This window comes from Hylobates moloch, unplaced genomic scaffold, assembly GCF_009828535.3.
Source record: "Hylobates moloch isolate HMO894 unplaced genomic scaffold, HMol_V3 SCAFFOLD_15, whole genome shotgun sequence".
Taxonomy (NCBI): domain Eukaryota; kingdom Metazoa; phylum Chordata; class Mammalia; order Primates; family Hylobatidae; genus Hylobates; species Hylobates moloch.
In genome coordinates, this window is record NW_026652290.1 from 95,273,089 (window position 1) to 95,293,297 (window position 20,209).

Below are 20,209 nucleotides of genomic sequence, written 5' to 3' on the forward strand. Positions count from 1 at the left end.
TTTTTTTTTTTTTTTTTTTTTAAACAGAGTCTTCTTCTGTTGCCCAGGCTGGAGTGCAATGGTGCAATCTCAGCTCACTGCAACCTCCGCCTCCCAGGTTCAAGCAATTCTCTTGCCTCAGCCTCCTGAGTAGCTGGGACTACAGGTGTGTGCCATCACACCCAGCTAATTTTATATTTTTAGTAGAGATGGGGTTTCACCATGTTGGCCAGGCTGGTCTTGAACTCCTGATTTCAAGTGATCCACCTGCCTTGGCCTCCCAAAGTGCTGGGATTACAGGCGTTGAGCCACCATGCCCGGCTTTTTGCTGATTTTTAACTGTACCCTTCTATTGTAATAAACCATGCCACTGTGATAAACCATAACTGTGATTATGACAGCTTTGCTGAGCTCTGTGAGTCCTTCTGGCAAACCATTGCACCTGAGGGTACTCTTGGAAACCAAAACACAGGGAGGCTTTTCTTTTCTTTCCTTTTTTTTTCTTTTTTTTTGAGAGAAAGTCTAGCCCCATTGCCCAGGCTGTGGAGTGCAGTGGTACGATCTTGGCTCACCTGGCTAATTTTTGTAATTTTTTTAGGGACAGGGTCTTGCCCTGTTGCCCAGGCTGGTCTTGAACTCCTGACCTCAAATGATTCGCCTGCCTCGGCCTCCCAAAGTGCTGGAATTACAGGCGTGAGACACTGCGCCCGGCCACAGGGAGGCTTTTCTTGGCATCCAGAACCAAGTGGAGAATCGGAGGCAGAGTGTGGACAATCTACCCTTTTGTGGCATCATATCCTGGGCTTCAGGGAGCTTGGCTCTGCGTGGGTTTTTCCTTGAGGGCTGCTCCACTACATAACTCTGGGGCCTCATTTGCATCCTGGGCTAGGTAATGGCGCCCCCTGGAGTTGTGCAAGGACGGCCTGACTGGTTAAGGGAACCACCACCTCCCTGCCTCCCCTGTGCCGTATCCCCCAATCCCAGTAAGTCACGGGGCAGCTTTCCTGGGATTAGGCTCCCTGCCTGCTTTGTATTCGCTGGCAGCGGATTCGATTTTCTGTCCCTCTAGAGAACCCTGACTAATACAGGTCCATGTAGGACATTTTGAAAACAGCACGAAGACAACTCTGCGTCACACCCACCTTGTTTCCTGATCTTCTGTGACCAGAGCAGACCTGTGGAGGAGAGACGGAGACTGGGCGTTATTTGCTTATTTTGGGGAGCCTGGGCATTTTCCCTTTTTTTTTCTTTAACTTTTTTTTTTTTTTTTTTTTTTTTTTAAGATACAAGGTCTTGGCTGGGTGCAGTGGCTCATGCCTGTAATCCCAGCACTTTGGGAGGCTGAGGTGGGTGGATCACTTGAGGTCAGGAGTTCGAGACCAGCCTGGCCAACATGGTAAAACCCTGTCTCTACTAAAAATACAAACATTATCCGAGCATGGTGGTGGGTGCCTGTAATCCCAGCTACTCGGGACGCTGAAGCAGGAGAATCGCTTGAACCCGGGAGATGGAAGTTGCAGTGAGCCGAGATCGCACCATTGCACTCCAGCCCCTGGGTGACAAGAGTGAAAATCTGTCTTTAAAAAAAAAAAGATACAGGGTCTTGTTATGTTGCCCAGGCTGGAGGGCAGTGGTGCAATCATGGCTCACTGCAGCTTCCAGCTCTGGGCTCAAGTGATCCTCCCACCTCAGCCTCCCAAGTAGCTGGGACTACAAGGTACACACCATCATGCCTGGCTAATTTTTAAACTTTTTGTAGAGATGGAGTCTCAATATGTTACCCAAGCTGGTCTGGAACTCCTGGCCTCAAATGTTCCTCCTGCTTCGGCCTCCCAAAGTGCTGGGATTACAGGCATGAGCCACAGTGCCCATTCTTGGGCATTTTCTACCTGTTGGTGGAGGCTGGAAGCCCTATGAGGACCGATACTGCTGTATCTGGTACAAAACAGATGTCAGTGTGCATCTGCTGCGTAACAAATGAGCCTGAACAGACAGTTTTGAGGAAATTGGCCAAGGCCCTTCACTAACATAAAATTAAGCCAGTCATGTTGCTCAGGGTCTGCTGGACTTGAGGAGTCTGAATCTACCTGCTGGGACTTGGACAAAGGTCACCTTTCGTCATTATGATAACATTGAGATTGCCATAATATGAGAACATCAATGATAACTTTTTTTTTTTTTTTTTGAGACAGGGTCTTGCTCTGTTGCCCAGGCTGGAGTGCAATCATAGCTTGCTGTAGCCTTGACATACTGGGCTCCAGCCATTTGCCTGCCTCCCCCTTCTGAGTAGCTGGGACTACAGGTGTACATCACCACACCTGGATGATATTTATTTATTTATTTATTCATTCATTTATTTATTTTTGAGATGGAGTCTTGCTCTGTCGCCAGGCTGGAGTGCAGTGCTGTGATCTTGGCTCACTGCAACCTCCGCCTCCCAGGTTCAAGTGATTCTCCTGCCTCAGCCTCCAAAGTAGCTGGGACTACAGGCACGAGCCACCATGCCCAGCTAATTTTTGTATTTTTAGAAGAGATGGGGTTTTACCACGTTGGCCAGGCTAGTCTCGATCTCTTGACCTTGTGATCCGCCCACCTCGGCCTCCCAAAGTACTGGGATTACAGGTGTGAGCCACCGTGCATGGCCGATAATTTTTATTTTTATTTTATTTATGTATTTATTTATTTTGAGATGGAGTCTCACTTTGTCGCCGAGTGCAGTGATGCTATCTCGGCTCACTGCGACCTCTGCCTCCCGGGTTCAAGTGAATCTCCTGCCATAGCCTCCCAAGTAGCTGGGATTACAGATGTGCGCCACCATGTCTGGCTAATTTTTGTATTTTTAGTAGAGATGAGGGTTCACCATGCTGGCCAGGGTGGTCTCGAACTCCTGACCTCATGTGATCCACCCACCTCGGCCTCCCAAAATGCTGGGATTACAGGCGTGAGCCACCACGGCCAGCCACTTAGTTCCATTTTATGTCCCTGAACAAGGACCCGTCTTCCTCCCTAGCCTCCCGCAAGGGACTAGACAGCCTCCCGTGACTGTCAGCTCTCTGCCCCATGGTCCCCTGCACACCTACCTGTTTTCCACTGGTGCCACCTCTGGCTTCTCTTCAGATCTGGGCAGCACAAACTCCGGCTGGGGCCTCGCGCTGTGGACAGAGAGAACGAGGTGACAAGGGTGACTAGCCCGGCCAGGCCAAGGGGCTCTCGGCTAGTACTGGCCTCTCTGGTTTTCCTGTCCCTGGGACCTGTTTTCCAAACCAGTGTGACGTTCCCCACCTTTGCTATTTGAGAAAACGTCTGGGACCAAGACTCTGTCTTATTTGCCTCTGTTTCCCTCAAAGCTGGCATCGGACCTGGCATGATAAAGGCTGTTTTTTTTTTTTTTTTGAGACAGGGTCTTGCTCTGTTGCCCAGGCTGGAGTGCAGTGGTACAATCATGGCTCACTGCAGCCTCAACTTCCTGGGCTCAAGCAATCGTCCCGATTCAGTCTCCCTGCAAGTAGCTGAACTACAGGCACATGCCACCACACCTGGCTAATTTTTTTTGTTGTTTGTTTGGACAGTCTTGCTCTGTCACCCACGCTGGAGTGCAGTGGCGTGATCTCGGCTCACTGCAACCTCCGCCTCCTGGGTTCAAGTGATTCTCCTGGCTCAGCCTCCCAAGTAGCTGGGATTACAGGCATGCACCACCACGCCTGGCTAATTTTTGTATTTTTGGTAGAGACGGAGTTAACGCCATGTTGCCCAGGCTGGTCTCCAACTCCTGACCTCACATGATCCTCCTGCCTCAGCCTCCCAAAGAGCTGGGTGAGCCACTGCGCCCGTCCTGACTTTTACGCTTTATGGAGCGTGAAGTCTGTGCTCAACCTTTTTTGCCAAGGGTCCCTCATCTTGCACAATAACCTGCAAGGTGGTTGTTAGCTTTTTATTTGCTTAATGTTACCTTGCAGCTGAATGCGGGAGCCAGTATTTGAACCCAGGTCTGAGTTTAAAGTCCTTGCCAGAGGGCAGCGTCTTGAGTCCTGCACAGGACAATGGTCCCTGCTGCCCGGAAGTCACCGGGTTGCCCTAACTGAGAGTTCAGCTCAGCCCCCCGCTGCCCCGACCCAGCCCCAGCAGAGATCACTCTGCACACACCTCTCCCTCCTGGCCTTCAGTCTTTCCTCTTCGTATCTGAAAGAAAGAAAAAGATGTCAGACACGACCTTCCCTTCCCCTGAGATAACACTTTTTGGGGAAATCCCTTTCCTTTTCAAGCAGAGAAACAAGCTCTTTTTTCTTTCTTTTCTTCTTCTTCTTCTTCTTTTTTTTTTTTTTTTTTTTTGAGATGGAGTCTTGCACTGTTGCCCAGGCTGGAGGGCAGTGGCGCGATCTTGGCTCACTGCAAGCTCCACCTCCCTGGTTCGAGTGATTCTCCTGCCTCAGCCTCCCGAGTAGCTGGGACTTACAGGCACCTGCTACCACGCCCAGCTAATTTTTTGTCTTTTTAGTAGAGACAGGGTTTCACTATGTTGGCCTGGCTGGTCTCAAACTCCTGACCTCATGATCCACCCGCCTCGGCCTCCCAAAGTTCTGGGATTACAGGCATGAGCCACCGCGCCCGGCTTCTTCTCTGTTTTTAGACAGGATCTCATTCTGTCGTAGCCCAGACTGGAGTGCAGTGGCATGATATCACTTGTAGTCTCCAACTCCTGGGCTCAAGCGATTCTCTGGCCTCAGCCTCCCAAAGTGCTGGGATTACAGGCAGGAGCCACCACACCTGGCCCATAGATGCATTTTTGATTATAAATGTTTATGTGTTGGCTGAACACGGTGGCTCATGCCTATAATCCCAGAAATTTGGGAAGCCGAGGTGGGCAGATCACCCGAGCTCAGGAGATTGAGACCATCCTGGCCAACATGGTGAAACCCTATCTCTACTAAAAATACAAAAATCGGCTGGGCTTGGTGGCAGGTGCCTATAATCGCAGTTATTCGGGAAGCTGAGGCACGAGAACTGCTTGAACCTAGAAGCTGGAGGATGTGGTGAGCCAAGATTGCGCCATTGCACTCCAGCCTGGGTAACAGAGTGAGACTCTGTCTAAAAAAAACCCAAAAAAAACTCCAACAAAACAACAACAACAACAACAACAACAACAACAACAAACAGGCCGGGCGTGGTGGCTCACGCCTGTAATCCCAGCACTTTGGGAGGCTGAGGCGGGGGGATCACCTGAGGTTGGGAGTTTGAGACCAGCCAGGCCAACATGGTGAAACCCTGTCTCTACTAAAAATACAAAAAAATTAGCCAGGTGTGGTGGCGGGCTTCTGTAGTCCCAGCTACTCAGGAGGCTGAGGCGGGAGAATTGCTTGAACCCAGGAGGCAGAGCATGCAGTGAGCCAAGATAGCGCCACTGCACTCCAGCCTGGGTGATAAAGTGAGACTCCGTCTCAAAAAAGCAAAACAAAACAAAACAGTATGGTGGTTCCTCAAAAAAATAGAATTATCAGCAATTCCACTTGTAGGTATATACTCGTTAGAATTGAAAGTAGGATCTTAAAGAGATATTTGTACATCTGTGGTCATAGGTGAGTAGATATAAATAACATGACTATTCACAACAGTCAAAAGGTAGAAACAACCCAATTGTCCATTGATGGACAAATGGATCAACAAAATGTAGTCCATTCCCACAATGGAATATTATTCAGCCATGAAAAGGAAGGACATTCTGACACAGGCTACAACATGGATGCACCTTGAGGACGTCACGCTCAGTGAGAGACGTCAGACACAAAAGGACAAATCCTGTGTGGATCCATTCCTAGGAGGTCCCTAGAGTCGTTAGACTCCCAGAGGCAGAAAGTAGGATGGGAGCTGCCAGGGGTTGGGGAGTGGAATGGGGATTGAGCGTTTCATGGAGACAGAGTTTCAGTTTGGGAAGATGAGAAAGTTCTGGAGAGGGCTGGGTGCGGTGGCTCATACCTGGAGTCCCAGCACTTTGGGGGGCCGAGCCGGGCAGATCAACTGAGGTCAGGAGTTCAAGACCAGCCTGGCCAACATGGCAAAACCCCGTCTCTACTAAAAATACAAAAATTGGCCGGGCGTGGTAGCTCACGCCTGTAATCCCAGCACTTTGGGAGGCTGAGGCAGGCGGATCACCCGAGGTCGGGAGTTCGAGACCAGCCTGGCCGACATGGAGAAACCCTGTCTCTACTAAAACTACAAAATTAGCCAGGCGTGGTGGCACATGCGTATAATCCCAGCTACTAGGGAGGCTGAGGCAGGAGAATCACTTGAACCTGGGAGGCGGAGGTTGCGGTGAGCTGAGATCGCTCCATTGCACTCCAGCCTGGGCAACAAGGGTGAAACTCCATCTCAAAAAAAAAAAAAAAAAATTAGCTGGGCATGGTGGCGGGTGCCTTAATCCCAGCTACTGGGGAGGCCGAGGCAGAAGAATCACTTGAACCCAGGAGGTGGAGGTTGCAGTGACCCGAGATCGTGCCACTGCACTCCAGCCTGGGTGACAGAGCAAGACTCCATCTCAAAAAAAAAAAAAAGGTCTGTAGAGGATGGTGGTGATGGCTGCACAAATATGCGAATATGCTTTTAGAAATGGCTAAGATAGGCCGGGCTCAGTGGCTCACGTCTGTAATCTAGCATTTTGGGAGGCCAAGGCCGGTAGATCATCTGAGGTCAGGAGTTTGAGACCAGCCTGACGAACATGGAGAAACCCTGTCTCTACTAAAAATACAAAAAAAAAAAAAAAAAATTAGCCTGGCATGGTGGTGCATGCCTGTAATCCCAGCTACTTGGGAGGCTGAGGCAGGAGAATCACTTGAACCCGGGAGGCAGAGGTTATGGTGAGCCGAGATGGCGCCATTGCACTCCAGCCTGGGCAACAAGAGCAAAACTCCTCAAAAAAAAAAAAAAAAAAAGAATGGCTAAGATGGCAAGTTCTATGTTACATGTATTTTACCACAATAAAAAAAGTATGTTTAAGGAGATTTTTTGCAGCATGAACCTAGGGGAGGTGTTGATGATGTGACACATTCAGTGAAAAAAGAACAGGACTTGATGCTGCCCATCCCTTCCCCAACCTCCGGGTGGTCCCTGAGGGGCTCCAGGAAATAAAATGGGTGGGTTCTAGTTCCTCCCTTCCAAGTCTGCGTTTCCCCTCATTGCTGGCTCCTGGCAGCCAGGGGGACCCAGTGGGGGATGTTGGGGGTGACAGGGTTTGACTATCTCCACCCAAATCTTTTTTTTTTCTTGAGACGGAGTTTCACTCTTGTTGCCCAGGCTGGAGTGCAGTGGTGCGATCTTGGCTCACCACAACCTCTGCCTCCGGGGTTCAAGCGACTCTCCTGCCTCAGCCTCCTCAGTATCTGGGATTACAGGCAGGCGCCACCACACCTGACTAATTTTTGTACTTTTAGGAGAGACAGGGTTTCACCATCTTGGCCAGGCTAGTCTCGAACTCCTGACTTCAAGTGATCTGCCCATCTCAGCCTCTCAAAATGCTGGGATTACAGTGCTGGGATTGTAGGTGTGAGCCACCTTGCGGGGTCTCTTCATCCAAATCTCATCTTGAATTGTAGCTCCCATAATTCCCTTGTGTTGTGGGAGTGACCTGGTGGGAGGTCACTGAATCATGGGGGCAGGTCTTTCCTGTGCTATTCTCGCGACAGTGAGTAAGTCTCACGAGATCTGATGGTTTTATAAAGGGGAGTTTCCCAGTACAAATTTCCTTCTCTTGTCTGCTGCTGTGGGAGACATGCCTTTTGCCTTCCACCATGATTGGGAGGCGTCCCCAGCCACATGGAATTGTGAGTCCGTTAGCCTTTTTTTTTTTTTTTTGAGATGGAGTCTCGCTCTGTAGCCGAGGCTGGAGTGCAGTGGCGAGATCTCCGCTCACTGCAAGCCCCGCCTCCCGGGTTCACGCCATTCTTCTGCCTCAGCCTCCCGAGTTGCTGGGACTACAGGCGCCCGCCACCGCACCCGGCTAATTTTTTGTATTTTTAGTAGAGATGGGGTTTGACCATATTAGCCAGGATGGTCTCGATCTCTTGACCTCGTGATCCGCCCGCCTCGGCCTCCCAAAGTGCTGGGATTACAGGCATGAGCCACCGCGCCCGGCCCCTTAAACCTCTTTTGTAAATTGCCCTGTCTCAGGTATGTCTTTATCAGCAGCACAAAAACAGACTAATATGGCGGGGAGGACTGTGGGGCCACTCACTGCAGGACGCAGTCTGGGATCTGGACGTGTTCCATGGGGATGAGTTGCTCCAGGTCTTCCAAGCTGTGCACGTACTGGATCTTGTTGATGAACTTGACACTGGCAGGGGGAGAAGGAGGGAGAGGTCTGAAATGCAACCCGTGGGGTGGGGGTTACCTAGGTCCAGACAGAGCCATGGTGACAGGGATGCCCACAGGACCCCACTCCAGGATGCCCCAGTGCAGACGACGACACCTCCCTCCCGCCTGATGACAGCCTTAATTCTCCTGCACCCCATGCATGGGGTGGAGACCCCAGGTCTGCGCCGAGGCCCTTGCAATCAGGGTCGTGCACCTGCCATGGGTCCCTGCAATGAGGATCTTGTTGGAAGGAAGTCAGGAGGCGGGGAGATTGTCTCAGGCTCTGCGGGCTGTTTTCCCATCATCTCTAAAAGTTGCTTGTCTGTGTTAATTTTTCCCAAGAATGCTTTCTCTCCATGTCACCACACAGGACGGCACAGCCAACACTCAGTTGGGCACAAGAAGGGGGCACACGGGGCTGCCAATTGATTGTCTGTTGTTGTTATTATTATTATTATTATTATTATTTTTTTTTTTTTTGAGACAGAGTCTCGCTCTGTCGCCCAGGCTGGAGTGCAGTGGTGTGATCTCGGCTCACTGCAAGCTCCGCCTCCCTGGTTCAAGCGATTTTCCGTCTCAGCCTCCCGAGGAGCTGGGACTACAGGCATGCACCACCACTCTCGGCTAATTTTGTATTTTTAGTGGAGATGGGGTTTCATCATGTTGGCCAGGCTGGTCTCCAACTCCTGACCTCACGTGATCTGCCTGCCTCTAACTCCCAAAGTGCTGGGATTGCAGTCATGAGCCACCCCGCCTGGCCCGATTCTGTTCTTTAGGGATGAATGTTTAGGGATGAATGGTTCTTTCCTGTCCAACCTTGAATTCTGACCATCTGGTACCATGTGGTATTACATCACCAGCACATCGTGGTATTTTTTTTTTAGAGATAGAGTCTCACTCGGTCACCCAGGCTGGAGTGCAGTGGTGTAATCATGGCTCATTGCAGCCTCGACCTCCTGGGTTCAAGTGATCCTCCTCCCTCAGCCTCTGAGTAGCTGGGATCACAGGTGCGCGCCACCAGCCCTGGCTAATTAAAAAAAAATTTTTTTTTTTTGTAGAGATGGAGGTCTCACTATGTTGCCCAGACTGGTCTTCAACTCCTGGCCTCAAGCAATCCTCCTACCTCAGCCTCTCAAAGTGCTGCGATTAGAAGTGTGAGCCACCATGCCCGGTGTTTTATGTATATTTTCAGAGGTTAAAGATTCGGCTTGAGCTTTCTGGCATCCAATGTCAGGAGACACTTATGATGAATGATACAGTTTACTGTATCCATCAGGGGAAAAAGAAATAGTTGCTTAACAGAGGGTCAGGGGGTAACTGACTAGGAAACTAGAGATATTTTCCCCTGGGTAGTCATAAAGTGTCCACTGTGTATGGAATGAGTAACATCTCCAGCCGCTTTTGTGCAGTCTGAATTCATTTTCATCATTTAAAAAACCAATTATGTATATATAAAATATATATGTATGTATATTCACATATATATTTTTATATATATCATATATATATATTTATATATATATTTTTTGAGACAGAGTTTCACTCTGTCGCCCAGGCTGGAGTGCAGTGGCGTGATCTCGGCTCACTGCAACGTCCGCCTCCCGGGTTCAAGCGATTCTCCCTGCTTCAGCCTCCCAAGTAGCTGGGATTACAGGTACCCACCACCACGCCCAGTTAATTTTTGTATTTTTAATAGAGGCGGGGTTTCGCCATGTTGGCCAGGCTGGTCTCGATCTCCTTTTAAGACTACAAGGTCTTAAAAATCGTGTACAGAGCACAGCATCTGTGGCTCCGGAGGGTGATCTGTAAATACAGGCATGTGTCACATAATGACAACGTGGTAACGCCCCCACACCCATCATTGGAAACCCATATTTGTGTCTCAGCTGAGACAATGTCCTATTCTATGTATAAATTGAGATTTCTGTCCCACTGAAGGCTCTCAGGAGGGAGAATTTCAGTCACATGCTGAATATTTATTATTTATTTATTTATTTATTTTTGAGACAGAGTCTTATCCTGTCGCCCAGGCTGGAGCGCAATGGTGCAGTCTCAGCTTACTACAGCCTCCGCCTCCAGGGTTCAAGCGATTCTCCTGCTTCAGCCTCCCGAGTAGTTGGGATTACAGGCATGTGCCACCATGCCCAGCTGATTTTTGTATTTTTAGTAGAGACAGGGTTTCGCCATGTTGGCCAGGCTGGTCTCGAACTCCTGACCTCAGGTGATCCGCCCACCTCTGCCTCCCAAAGTGCTGGGATTACAGGCATGAGCCACCGCACCCGGCCACATGCCAAACGTTTAGATCATCGTGGCACAAATAGAAATTTCCTTTTCATTTATATAATCATGAAACCTCAGGGTTGTGTAGGAGCCCACAATCAGCCTCCAGTCTCCTTGGCTTTTAAATGGGGAAAGCTTATAGCTCCTTACCCCTTTGTAGAGTCAAAAATTACATCTTCAACATTGTCCATGGGAAAAGAAACCAAAGTTATAGAATTTTATTATTTTATTGTATTATTTATTTATTTTGGAGACAGTCTTGCTGTGTTACCCAGGATGGAGTGCAATGGCAAGATCTCGGCTCACTGCAACCTCTGTCTCCCAGGCTCAAGCAATTCTTGTACCTCAGCCTCCCGGGTAGCTAGGACTACAGGCGCGTGCCACCACGCCCAGCCAATTTTTGTTATTTTTAGTAGAGATGGGGTTTCGCCGTGTTGGCCAGGCTGGTCTTGAACTCCCGACCTCAAGTGATCCGCCCGCCTCAGCCTCCCAAAGTGCTGGGATTAAAGGCCTGAGTCACCACACCCGGCTGTATTTAAAAAAATTTTTTTTTCACTTTGGGAGGCCAAGGCGGGCGGATCACGGGGTCAGGAGATCGAAACCATCCTGGCTAACATGATGAAAGCCCATCTCTACTAAAAATACAAAAAGTTAGCTGGGCGTCGTGGAGGGCGCCTGTAGTCAGTCCCAGCTGCTCGGGAGGCTGAGGCAGAATGGCGTGAACCCAGGAGGTGGAGCTTGCAGTGAGCTGAGATCGCGCCACTCCAGCCTGGGTGACAGAGCGAGACTCCGTCTCAAAAAAAAAAAAAAAAAAAAAAATTTTTTTTTGTAGAGTCAGGGTCTCGCTCTGTCACCCAGGCTGGTCTCAAACTCCCGGGCTCAAGCGATCCTCTCATCTCGACCTTCCAAAATGTTGGGATTACAGGCGTAAGCCATGGCGCCCGGTGAAGAGTGACAGAAGTATTGGGCTCGTGCAAGAGTGATTGCAGTTTTTGTAATGAAAAGTATGGCAGGAACCTCAATTATTTTTGCACCATCCTAACATCCACATGAAAGGCAAAGGTAATCTATGTTACTGAATTCCGGAATATAGAGGAGCAAATGCAATTATCTTAGACTGAAATGTGTGTTTACCATTTTGCCTGGTTGATTCATTATTAGCTCAAATGATCCATAATTAGTGTATTCCTCATCTCATTTCGCTAATATGTAAATAAGCCCCTTCAGGGTACTTGGCAGTCCTTGAAAACAGCATGTTTAAAGAGTCTTCCTTGAAAATCGTGCCTGCTGTGAATGTGTCCAGTCGTTCAAGGGAAAGTGAAGCCCTCGTCTCTTTCACTCATCCCAGATTTGTAACTGGGAACGTGAACATTAGGAATCTTTATTCAATTCAGTGTTTTGCATTAGATTAAATTAAATTTGCATGACATTTTATTGGATTGAATAGGGCATTTAACATGTCTAATTTTATTTTATTATTTATTTATTTATGTATGTATGTATGTATTTATTTATTTATTTTGAGACGGAGTCTCGCTCTGTCGCCCAGGCTGGAGTGCAGTGGTGCGATCTCCGCTCACTGCAAGCTCCGCCACCCAGATTCACGCCATTCTCCTGCCTCAGCCTCCTGAGTAGCTGGGACTGCAGGCGCCCGCCACCATGCCCGGCTAATTTTTTGTATTTTTAGTAGAGACGGGGTTTCACTGTGTTAGCCAGAATAGTCTTGATGTCCTGACCTTGTGATCCGCCCACCTCGGCCTCCCAAAGTGCTGGGATTACAGGCGTGAGCCACCGCGCCCGGCTAACATGTCTAATTTTATTTCACTTGATCTGTTCTACTCTATGCTTAACATAGTAACTATATATGATATACATTATAGAATATATGTAGTTTTAAATTTCAAATTTGTTATTAGTCATATTATTTATTTGTACATATATATTTTATTTTTAGAGACAGGGTTTTGCTCTGTCTCCCAGGCTGGAGTGCAGTGGAGTGATGATAGCTCACTGCAGCCTCTACCTCCTGGGCTCAAGTGATCCTGCCTCAGCCTCCTGAGTAGCTGGGACTACAGGCGTGTGATGCCATGCATGGCTGATTTTCTTTTGAGACAGGGTCTCACTCTGTCACCCGGGCTGGAGTACAGTGGCTCGATCACAGCTCATTGCAGCCTTGACCTCCTGGGCTCAAGCCATCCTCCCACGTAGCTGAAACTACAGGCGTGCACCACCATGTCCTGCTAATTTTTGTATTTTTTGTAGAGATGGGGGTTTTGCTATGTTGCTCAGGCTGGCCTCAAACAATCCTCCCACCTCAGCCTTCTGAGTAGCTGGGATTACAGGTGTGAGCCACTGTGCCTGGCTGTGTGCAATTTAAAACTGTTTAAAGCAATAATATGTATTCATCATAGAGAAGCTGGAACATGCAGATCAAACACACATGGATGCACACATACACGGATGCACACACATGCACATGTGCACACATAGATGCACACACAAATGCATGCAAAGACACACACACACACACACACACACACACACTCGGGCCACTAGACTTGGGTTGTAGGCTCCCCGTCTCACCTGATGAAAGGGCGAGAGATGGCCAGCACAGTCCGAATGAACCACGAGGGGTGGACGATGATCAAGGACTTCAGGTTTTTCCGCAATCTGTGTGGGGCCGCAAAGGAAGCAAGATGGGCTCCTGGGGCGAGCCTTGGGGAGGGAGGAGCAGAGTGGGACGGGAGAGCCACAAGCAAGCATTCGTCACTCTGCTCATTCCACATGTGGTCTCCAGGTACCTGTCAAATCCCTGCCCCCATCCAAGACATGGGGGTTCCATAGCAGGATAAAGACACACCCTTTGAGTCCCTAAGACCCTAAGGTGGATGAGGTAGGTAGAGACCCCATGGTGCAGAGCGGGTGAACCAGGTTGGTAGTTATTTGAGCAGCCAAGATTGTATTTTCACCACCTAATGCCCTAGGAGGGACCAGCCTGTCCTTGGAGCCTCCCTCCACTAACCTGGGTGCAAGGATGGATTGGCTGGCTCAATTTTAATGTCACTCTGAGGCTATTTACAATAACTCAGAGGTGGAAGCAACCTGTGTCCATCAAGAGATGAATGAAATGGACAAACCAAATGTGGTATGTCCATACAATGGAATATTATGCAGCCACGAAAAGGAAGGAGGCTCTGACGCAGGCTACAATGTGGATGCACCCTGAGGATGTCACACTCAGTGAGGAAAGCCAGACACAAAAGGACAAATCCTGTGTGATTCCAGTCCTAGGAGGTCCCCAGAGTCATCAGATTCACAGAGACAGAAAGTAGGATGGGGTGTGCCAGGGCCTGGGGAGAAGGAATAGGGAGTGAGCGTTTCATGGGGACAGAGTCTCGCTCTGTTGCCCAGGCTGGAGTGCAGTGGCATGATCTCGGCTCACTGCAACCTCCACCTCCTGGGTTCAAGCGATTCTCCTGCCTCAGCTTCCCAAGTAGCTGGGACTACAGGTGCCTGCCACCATGCCCAGCTAATTTTTGTTTTGTTTTTTTTTTTTAATAGACACAGAGTTTCACTATATGTTGGCCAGGCTGGTCTTGAACTCTTGACCTCAGGTGATCCACCCACCTTGGCCTCCCAAAGTGCTGGGATTAGAGGTGTGAATCCCCTTGCCCGACCTGAAAGTTTTTCTGTAGAGACAGGGTCTTGCTGTGTTGCCCAGGCTGGCCTCAAACTCCTGGGCTCAAGGGACCCTCCCACCTCAGCCTCCCGAAGTGCTGGGATTCCAGGTGTGAGCCACCACGTCCGGCCCCCTGTGTGATTTTCGTGCCCCCACTGTGCTTCCTGAGGCATCCCCACCTCACCTCCGGTCAATCATCTGGTAGCACTTCTTCAGCCAGCCGATTCCAGGCATCCTCCGCCGGGGTGTGGCACCGTTCAGGTACACGATCATGTAGTCCTCAGCCACCAGGAGCTCTAAGCTGCTGATGACGTACCTGCTCACGGGGCACAGAAGGCAGGGACCCAACATGGAGGGGTCCAGGGTCAGGACACCTGCGGTGCCGACCCTGCCTGCCTCCACTCCTGCCCCTGGTTGGGTCAGCCCCACGGGTCCAGGTGTCTGCTGTCCTGGTGGACTGCAGGGTGGGAGCGGACGTGGATGATCCCAGCACACTCCACCTGAGTGTCAGCAGGTATCCTCGTAGGGCGGTTACCCTTTTATTGAGTCTCGTTTTTCTTTTGAGATGGAGTTTTGTTCTTGTCGCCCAGGCTGGAGTGCAGTGGCGCGATCTTGGCTCACTGCAACCTCCGCCTCCCGGGTTCAAGTGATTCTCCTGCCACAGCCTCCCTAGTAGCTGGAATTACAGGTGCCTGCCACCAAGCCCAGATAAGTTGTTGTAGTTTTAGTAGAGACAGGGTTTCACTATGTTGGTCAGGCTGGTCTCTAGGCCTTGCTTTTTTTTTTTTGAGACAGGGTCTCACTCTGTCACCCAGGCTGGAGTGCAGTGGTGCCATCTCGGAGGGGGAAGAGGAGGAGGAAGAGGAAGAGGATGGGGAGAAGGAGGATGGAGAGGGGGAGGAGACGGAAGCAGAGGAAGAGGAGGGGAGGAGGAGAGGGAGGATGAAGGGAGGAGAAAGGGGAGGAAGAGGAGAAAGAGGATGAGGTGGAGAAGGGAGGAAGAGGAGGAGAAGGAAGAGGAGGGGGGAGGAGGAGAGGGAGGAGGAGGAGAAGAAAGGGGAGGAGGAGGAAGGCGAGGAGAAGAAGGGGGGGAGGAAGAAGAAGAGGAGGAGGAAGAGGAGGAGGACGGGGAGGAGGAGGAGGGGGAGGAGAACAGGGTGGCCCAGAAGGAAGGCCACTGTGAGCCTCAGGGCCGGCAGGGACTCAGGTCAAGCTCTGTGGCCGCCACACCCTTCCCTAGTGCCAGGCAGGCTTCTTAGGGCCACAATGCAATCCTTGCAGCCTGGTGCCCTGCGGCCAGGGAGGCATCAGAGCTGGCCCAAGGCTGCTCGCCTCGCGCGGGGACTCACAGGAAGAGGTTCTCCATGATGTAGTGGTAGTCGGGGAGGCTGCTGTCTGGAAGGAAGCAGGCTGCGAAGACGATGATGGCGTTGAGGCCTTCGCCGTAGTACCCTGAGGAGAGGCAGCCGATCAGCAACGTCAGAGTCCTCTCCCAGCCCTGAGCTGCCTCCCGTGCACCACCCACCACGTCCTGGTGCCCACACGCTCAGGAGGGCATGGCTCTGAGCCACAGCAGCCAGCGACCCCTTAGCCAGTCTCTGCCTTCGGTGGGGAGTGACAGCGACCATCAGGGGCCCCCACTGCGCCTGCCTGGTCATGCACGCCTTGCCCACGGTCTGTCCACCCCAAGCGAGTTGACGGCTTAACATCCCCGTGCATCAGAGAGGGGCACTGACGAGCCCCCTGTTGCCCAGCGGGCCGGGCTGGAGCCCCGAGGGGGCGCGGAGGGGCAGGTCTCACCTCCGTGGGTGACCACTTTCATGTAAGGCCGGATCATGTGCAGGTCTATACGGTGCTCTTGCTCCCCAATGATCACCGTCCGCCACAGGCGCCCGTTGGCGGCACTGCCGTCCTCCGTCGTGCCGTCCCCAAATAGATCCGCGCTGTCCCCGGGCATGTTCTTGGCGGTGGCCACGGGGGTGTCATCTAGAAGCAGGTGGGGGAGAGTCGCATGGACGCCAGGGTCCAGATATCTCCTGCCCTCCCGCTCAGCCTTCCTTCCCCTCTCCCGCCTCCCTTGCTGCCGGGACCCACAAGTCCTTCGCGTCTCCCCACCTGGCTGTCCTGCTGACCCATTTTCCTCTCCTACTCCCCTTTCAAGGCCTGGCTCAAATGCCGCCTCCTCCAGGAAGCCTTTCTGGACATCCCTTGCTGGCTTCCCAGGGCACTCTGTTGGTTAAGGACCTGTGTCCTGGAGCTTCTCAGAGCTGGTGAATGCATCCGCTTCACCAAACCAAGAGGGCGCTCGGGACATGCATGCTTGGTTTTTACTCTCCCAGGAGCCTGGCACACACAGAGCAGTCCTCCTGCCTCAGCCTCCCACATACGTGGGACTACAGTTGTGCACAACCACACCCAGCTAATTTTTATATTTTTGTAGAGATGGGGTTTCGATATGTTGCCCAGGCTGGTCTCAAACTCCTGGCCTTAAGTGATCCTCCTACCCTGGCCGCCTGACGCTCTGGGATTACAGGAATGAGCCACTACATTGTCCTTAATTTCTTTTTCTTTTTTTTTTTTTTTGAGACAGAGTCTCGTTCCGTTGCCCAGGCTGGAGTGCAGTGGTGCGATCTCGGCTCACTGCAACCTCTGCCTCCAGAGTTCAAGTGATTCTTCTGCCTCTGCCTCCCGAGTAGCTGGGACTACGCACGCCACTACGCCCGGCTAATTTGTGTATTTTTAGTAGAGATGGAGCTTCACCATGTTGGCCAGGCTGGTCTCAAACTCCTGATCTCAGGTGATCTGCCCACCTCAGCCTCCCAAAGTGCTGGGATTACAGGCGTGAGCCACCGCGCCCGGCCTTTCATGGTCTGTCTTTCTGATGATCTATGGGACCATCTCTTCTTATCATAGCCCTGCCATATCCCCCACGCCTGAATCAGGACTTGCCCTGGAGTAAATGCTCAAAAAGTATTTGTTGCATACATCGAAGGCAGTTTGTTGGGATCTTGGTCGCCTTTGAGATTCTGATGAAAGCCACGTTCTGAAAAAAATTCACAAGTCCACAAGAAAAATACGCATCAAATTGCAGGGGCAGGCTGGGCCCCGTGGCTCACACCTGTGATCCCAGCGCTTTGGGAGGCCGAGGCGGGTGTATCACTTGAAGTCAGGAGTTTGAGACCAGCCTGGGCAACATGGCAAAACCCCATCTCTACTAAAAATATAAACATTAGCTGGGAGTGGTAGTGCATGCCTGTAATCCCACCTACTCGGGAGGCTGAGGCAAAAGAATCGCTTGAACCCGGGAGGTGGAGGATGCGGTGAGCTGAGATCACACCACTGTACTCCAGCCTGGGAGACAGAACAAGACCCTGTTTCAAAAAAAAAAAAAAAAAGTTGCAGGAGCAGATGGACCCTCTCCTGGCACCCCTCCTATTCTGCTATCGAACAATAGAACTTATTCCTTCTGTCTAACTGTATGTTGGTACCCATTCACCAACCTCTTTCTTTCTCTTTTTTTTTTTTTTTTTTGAGACGGAGTCTCACTCTGTCGCCTAGGCTGTGGTGCAGTGGCGCAATCTTGGCTCACTGCAAGCTTGGCCTCCCGGGTTCATGCCATTCTCCTGCCTCAGTCTCCTGAGTAGCTGGGACTTCAGGTGCCCGCCAGCATGCCCGGCTAATTTTTTGTATTTTTAGTAGAGACGGGGTTTCACCGTGTTAGCCAGGATGGTCTCGATCTCCTGACCTCGTGATCTGCCCGCCTCGGCCTTCCAAAGTGCTAGGATTACAGGCATGAGCCACTGCGCCCAGCCACCTCTCTCTTTTCTAAAAATTTTATTTTTGAGACAGAGTCTCACTCTGTTGTCCAGGCTGGAGAGCAGTGGCACGATCACGTCTCACTGCAGCCTTGATCTCCTGGGTTTAAGGCTGGACGGCTTAGAGCCCCTGCCCCACTTGTGACTCTCTGAGCCTACAGGAATCCAGAGATGGAAAGGTGGGTGGGGGGCGCTCCAGCAGGCCCCAGAGAGACCCTGAACTTTACCTTCCCACTCCAGTTCGTTGCCATTTCCCAGGAACTCCAGCGAGTCGGTCTCATCGGGGGTCTCGATGTCATCCACGTTAATATCCAGGTCATCAGGGGTATCCAAGAAGTCGTCGGACAGCAGGGACCCCTCACTCTGATCCAGAGAAATGTTGATCTCTGGGGCCACCAGCGTCTTCCTCTTACGATGCGCTCCGTTGAAGTTTAGTGTGTTGGGAGGAGCTGCAGGGAAATGAGAAAAGCGGAACAGATCTTTGCTTTCTCTCTTTACCGTCTCCCTATTTTCCTACCTGGTGGAAGCTGTTTCATCATACAGGAATGGGAAGAGAGGGTAGGCTCCCTTCTGTATCCATATGCCATTGTCAGGGGCGGGCAGAATTAAGCAGACATCATTCTGACAGGGGTGAATGTTATAACTGCTGTCCTGTGGGCAATCCTGAGAGATTAAGGATGGATGCTTGGACATTGGGCAAACATGAGTTCAAAGCCTGACTTTGGGCCGGGTGCGGTGGCTCATGCCTGTAATCCCAGCACTTTGGGAGGCCGAGGCGGGCAGATCACCTGAGGTCAGGAGTTCCAGACCAGCCTGGCCAACATAGCGAAACCCCATCTCTACTAAAAATACAAAAATTAGCCGGGCGTGGTGGCGGGCGCCTGTAATCCCAGCTGCTTGGGAGGCTGAGGCAGGAGAATCACTTGAGCCCAGGAGGCAGAGGTTACAGTGAGCCAAGGTCGTACCATTGCACTCCAGCCTGGGTGACAGGGCGAAACTCTATCTCAACAACAAATAAATAAATCAATAAATAAATAAAGGAGAAGAGACACATGTCTTGTGCAGACAAATTATGAAAGCAGCACATCCTCTTCTAGGCTTTCTCTGACTCTCAGCCTCCTGTCTCTACTCAGGGGGATCCTGTAGGGATGTCAGGCCACCTGGATAATACAGGATCCAGGAGAGTCTCCTATTTTAATCAGAGTGCGCCAGGGAAACAAATCCAATGGGATGTATGGGGGTGTGTGTGTATATATATATATTTTTTTCCTATATATATGGAAAAAAGAGAGGGAGAAATTTATTTAAGGAATTAGCTGATGTGATCACAGAGACTGACAAGTCCTCAGTCGGCAGGGCGGGCCAGCAGGCGGGATGCCGAGGGAAGAGCTGATGTTTCAAAACCGTCCGCAGGCAGAATTGTCTCTGCCTGGGGCAACCTCAGTCTTTTTCTCTTAAAACCTTCAACTGATTAGATGAGGCCCACCCACATCACAGACAGCTGCCTGCTTTACTCTAAAGTCCACTAATTTATTTTGTTTTATTTATTTATTTATCTGTTTTTGAGATGGAGTCTCACTCTGTTACCCGGGCCGGAGTACAGTGGCATGATCTCAGCTCACCGCACCCTCCGCCTCCCAGGTTCAAGTGATTCTCCCGCCTCAGCCTCCCAAGTAGCTGGGATTACAGGCATGCGCCACCATGCCCGGCTATTCTTTTTTTTGTTTTGTTTTTTTTAGACAGAGTCTCGCCTTGTCACCCAGGCTGGAGTGCAATGGCTCAATCTCAGCTCACTGCAACCTCTGTCTCTTGGGTTCAAGCGATTCTCATGCCTCAGCCTCCCGAGTGGCTAGGATTACAGGCACGTGCCACCACGCCTGGCTAATATATATATATTTTTTTGTATCTTTTTTTTTTTTTTTTTTTTGTTACGGAGTTTTGCTCTTTTGCCCGGGCTGGAGTGCAGTATCCGAGTCTCGGTCTTTAAGCTCCGCCTCCCGGGTTCACGCCATTCTCCTGCCTCAGCCTCTCCAAGTAGCTGGGACTACAGGCGCCCGCCACCACGCCCGGCTAATTTTTTTGTATTTTTTAGTAGAGACGGGGTTTCACTGTGGTC

The 20,209-nt window shown here is 50.8% G+C and overlaps 1 protein-coding gene across 1 annotated transcript in view; it reads right to left on the reverse strand.

Annotated features, from left to right (window-relative positions):
* Positions 1–20,209, reverse strand: part of ATCAY (ATCAY kinesin light chain interacting caytaxin) — a 46,343-nt gene that overhangs the window by 9,395 nt on the left and 16,739 nt on the right. Inside the window, exons 4-12 of the mRNA XM_032177916.2 lie at positions 18,321–18,542; positions 16,079–16,264; positions 15,628–15,730; positions 14,463–14,594; positions 13,183–13,269; positions 8,201–8,299; positions 4,123–4,158; positions 3,060–3,131; positions 1,122–1,154 (exon numbers count right to left, since the gene is read on the reverse strand). Coding sequence (XP_032033807.1) covers positions 1,122–1,154; positions 3,060–3,131; positions 4,123–4,158; positions 8,201–8,299; positions 13,183–13,269; positions 14,463–14,594; positions 15,628–15,730; positions 16,079–16,264; positions 18,321–18,542 — 970 coding nt within the window. The remainder of the gene's footprint in view (positions 1–1,121; positions 1,155–3,059; positions 3,132–4,122; positions 4,159–8,200; positions 8,300–13,182; positions 13,270–14,462; positions 14,595–15,627; positions 15,731–16,078; positions 16,265–18,320; positions 18,543–20,209) is intronic.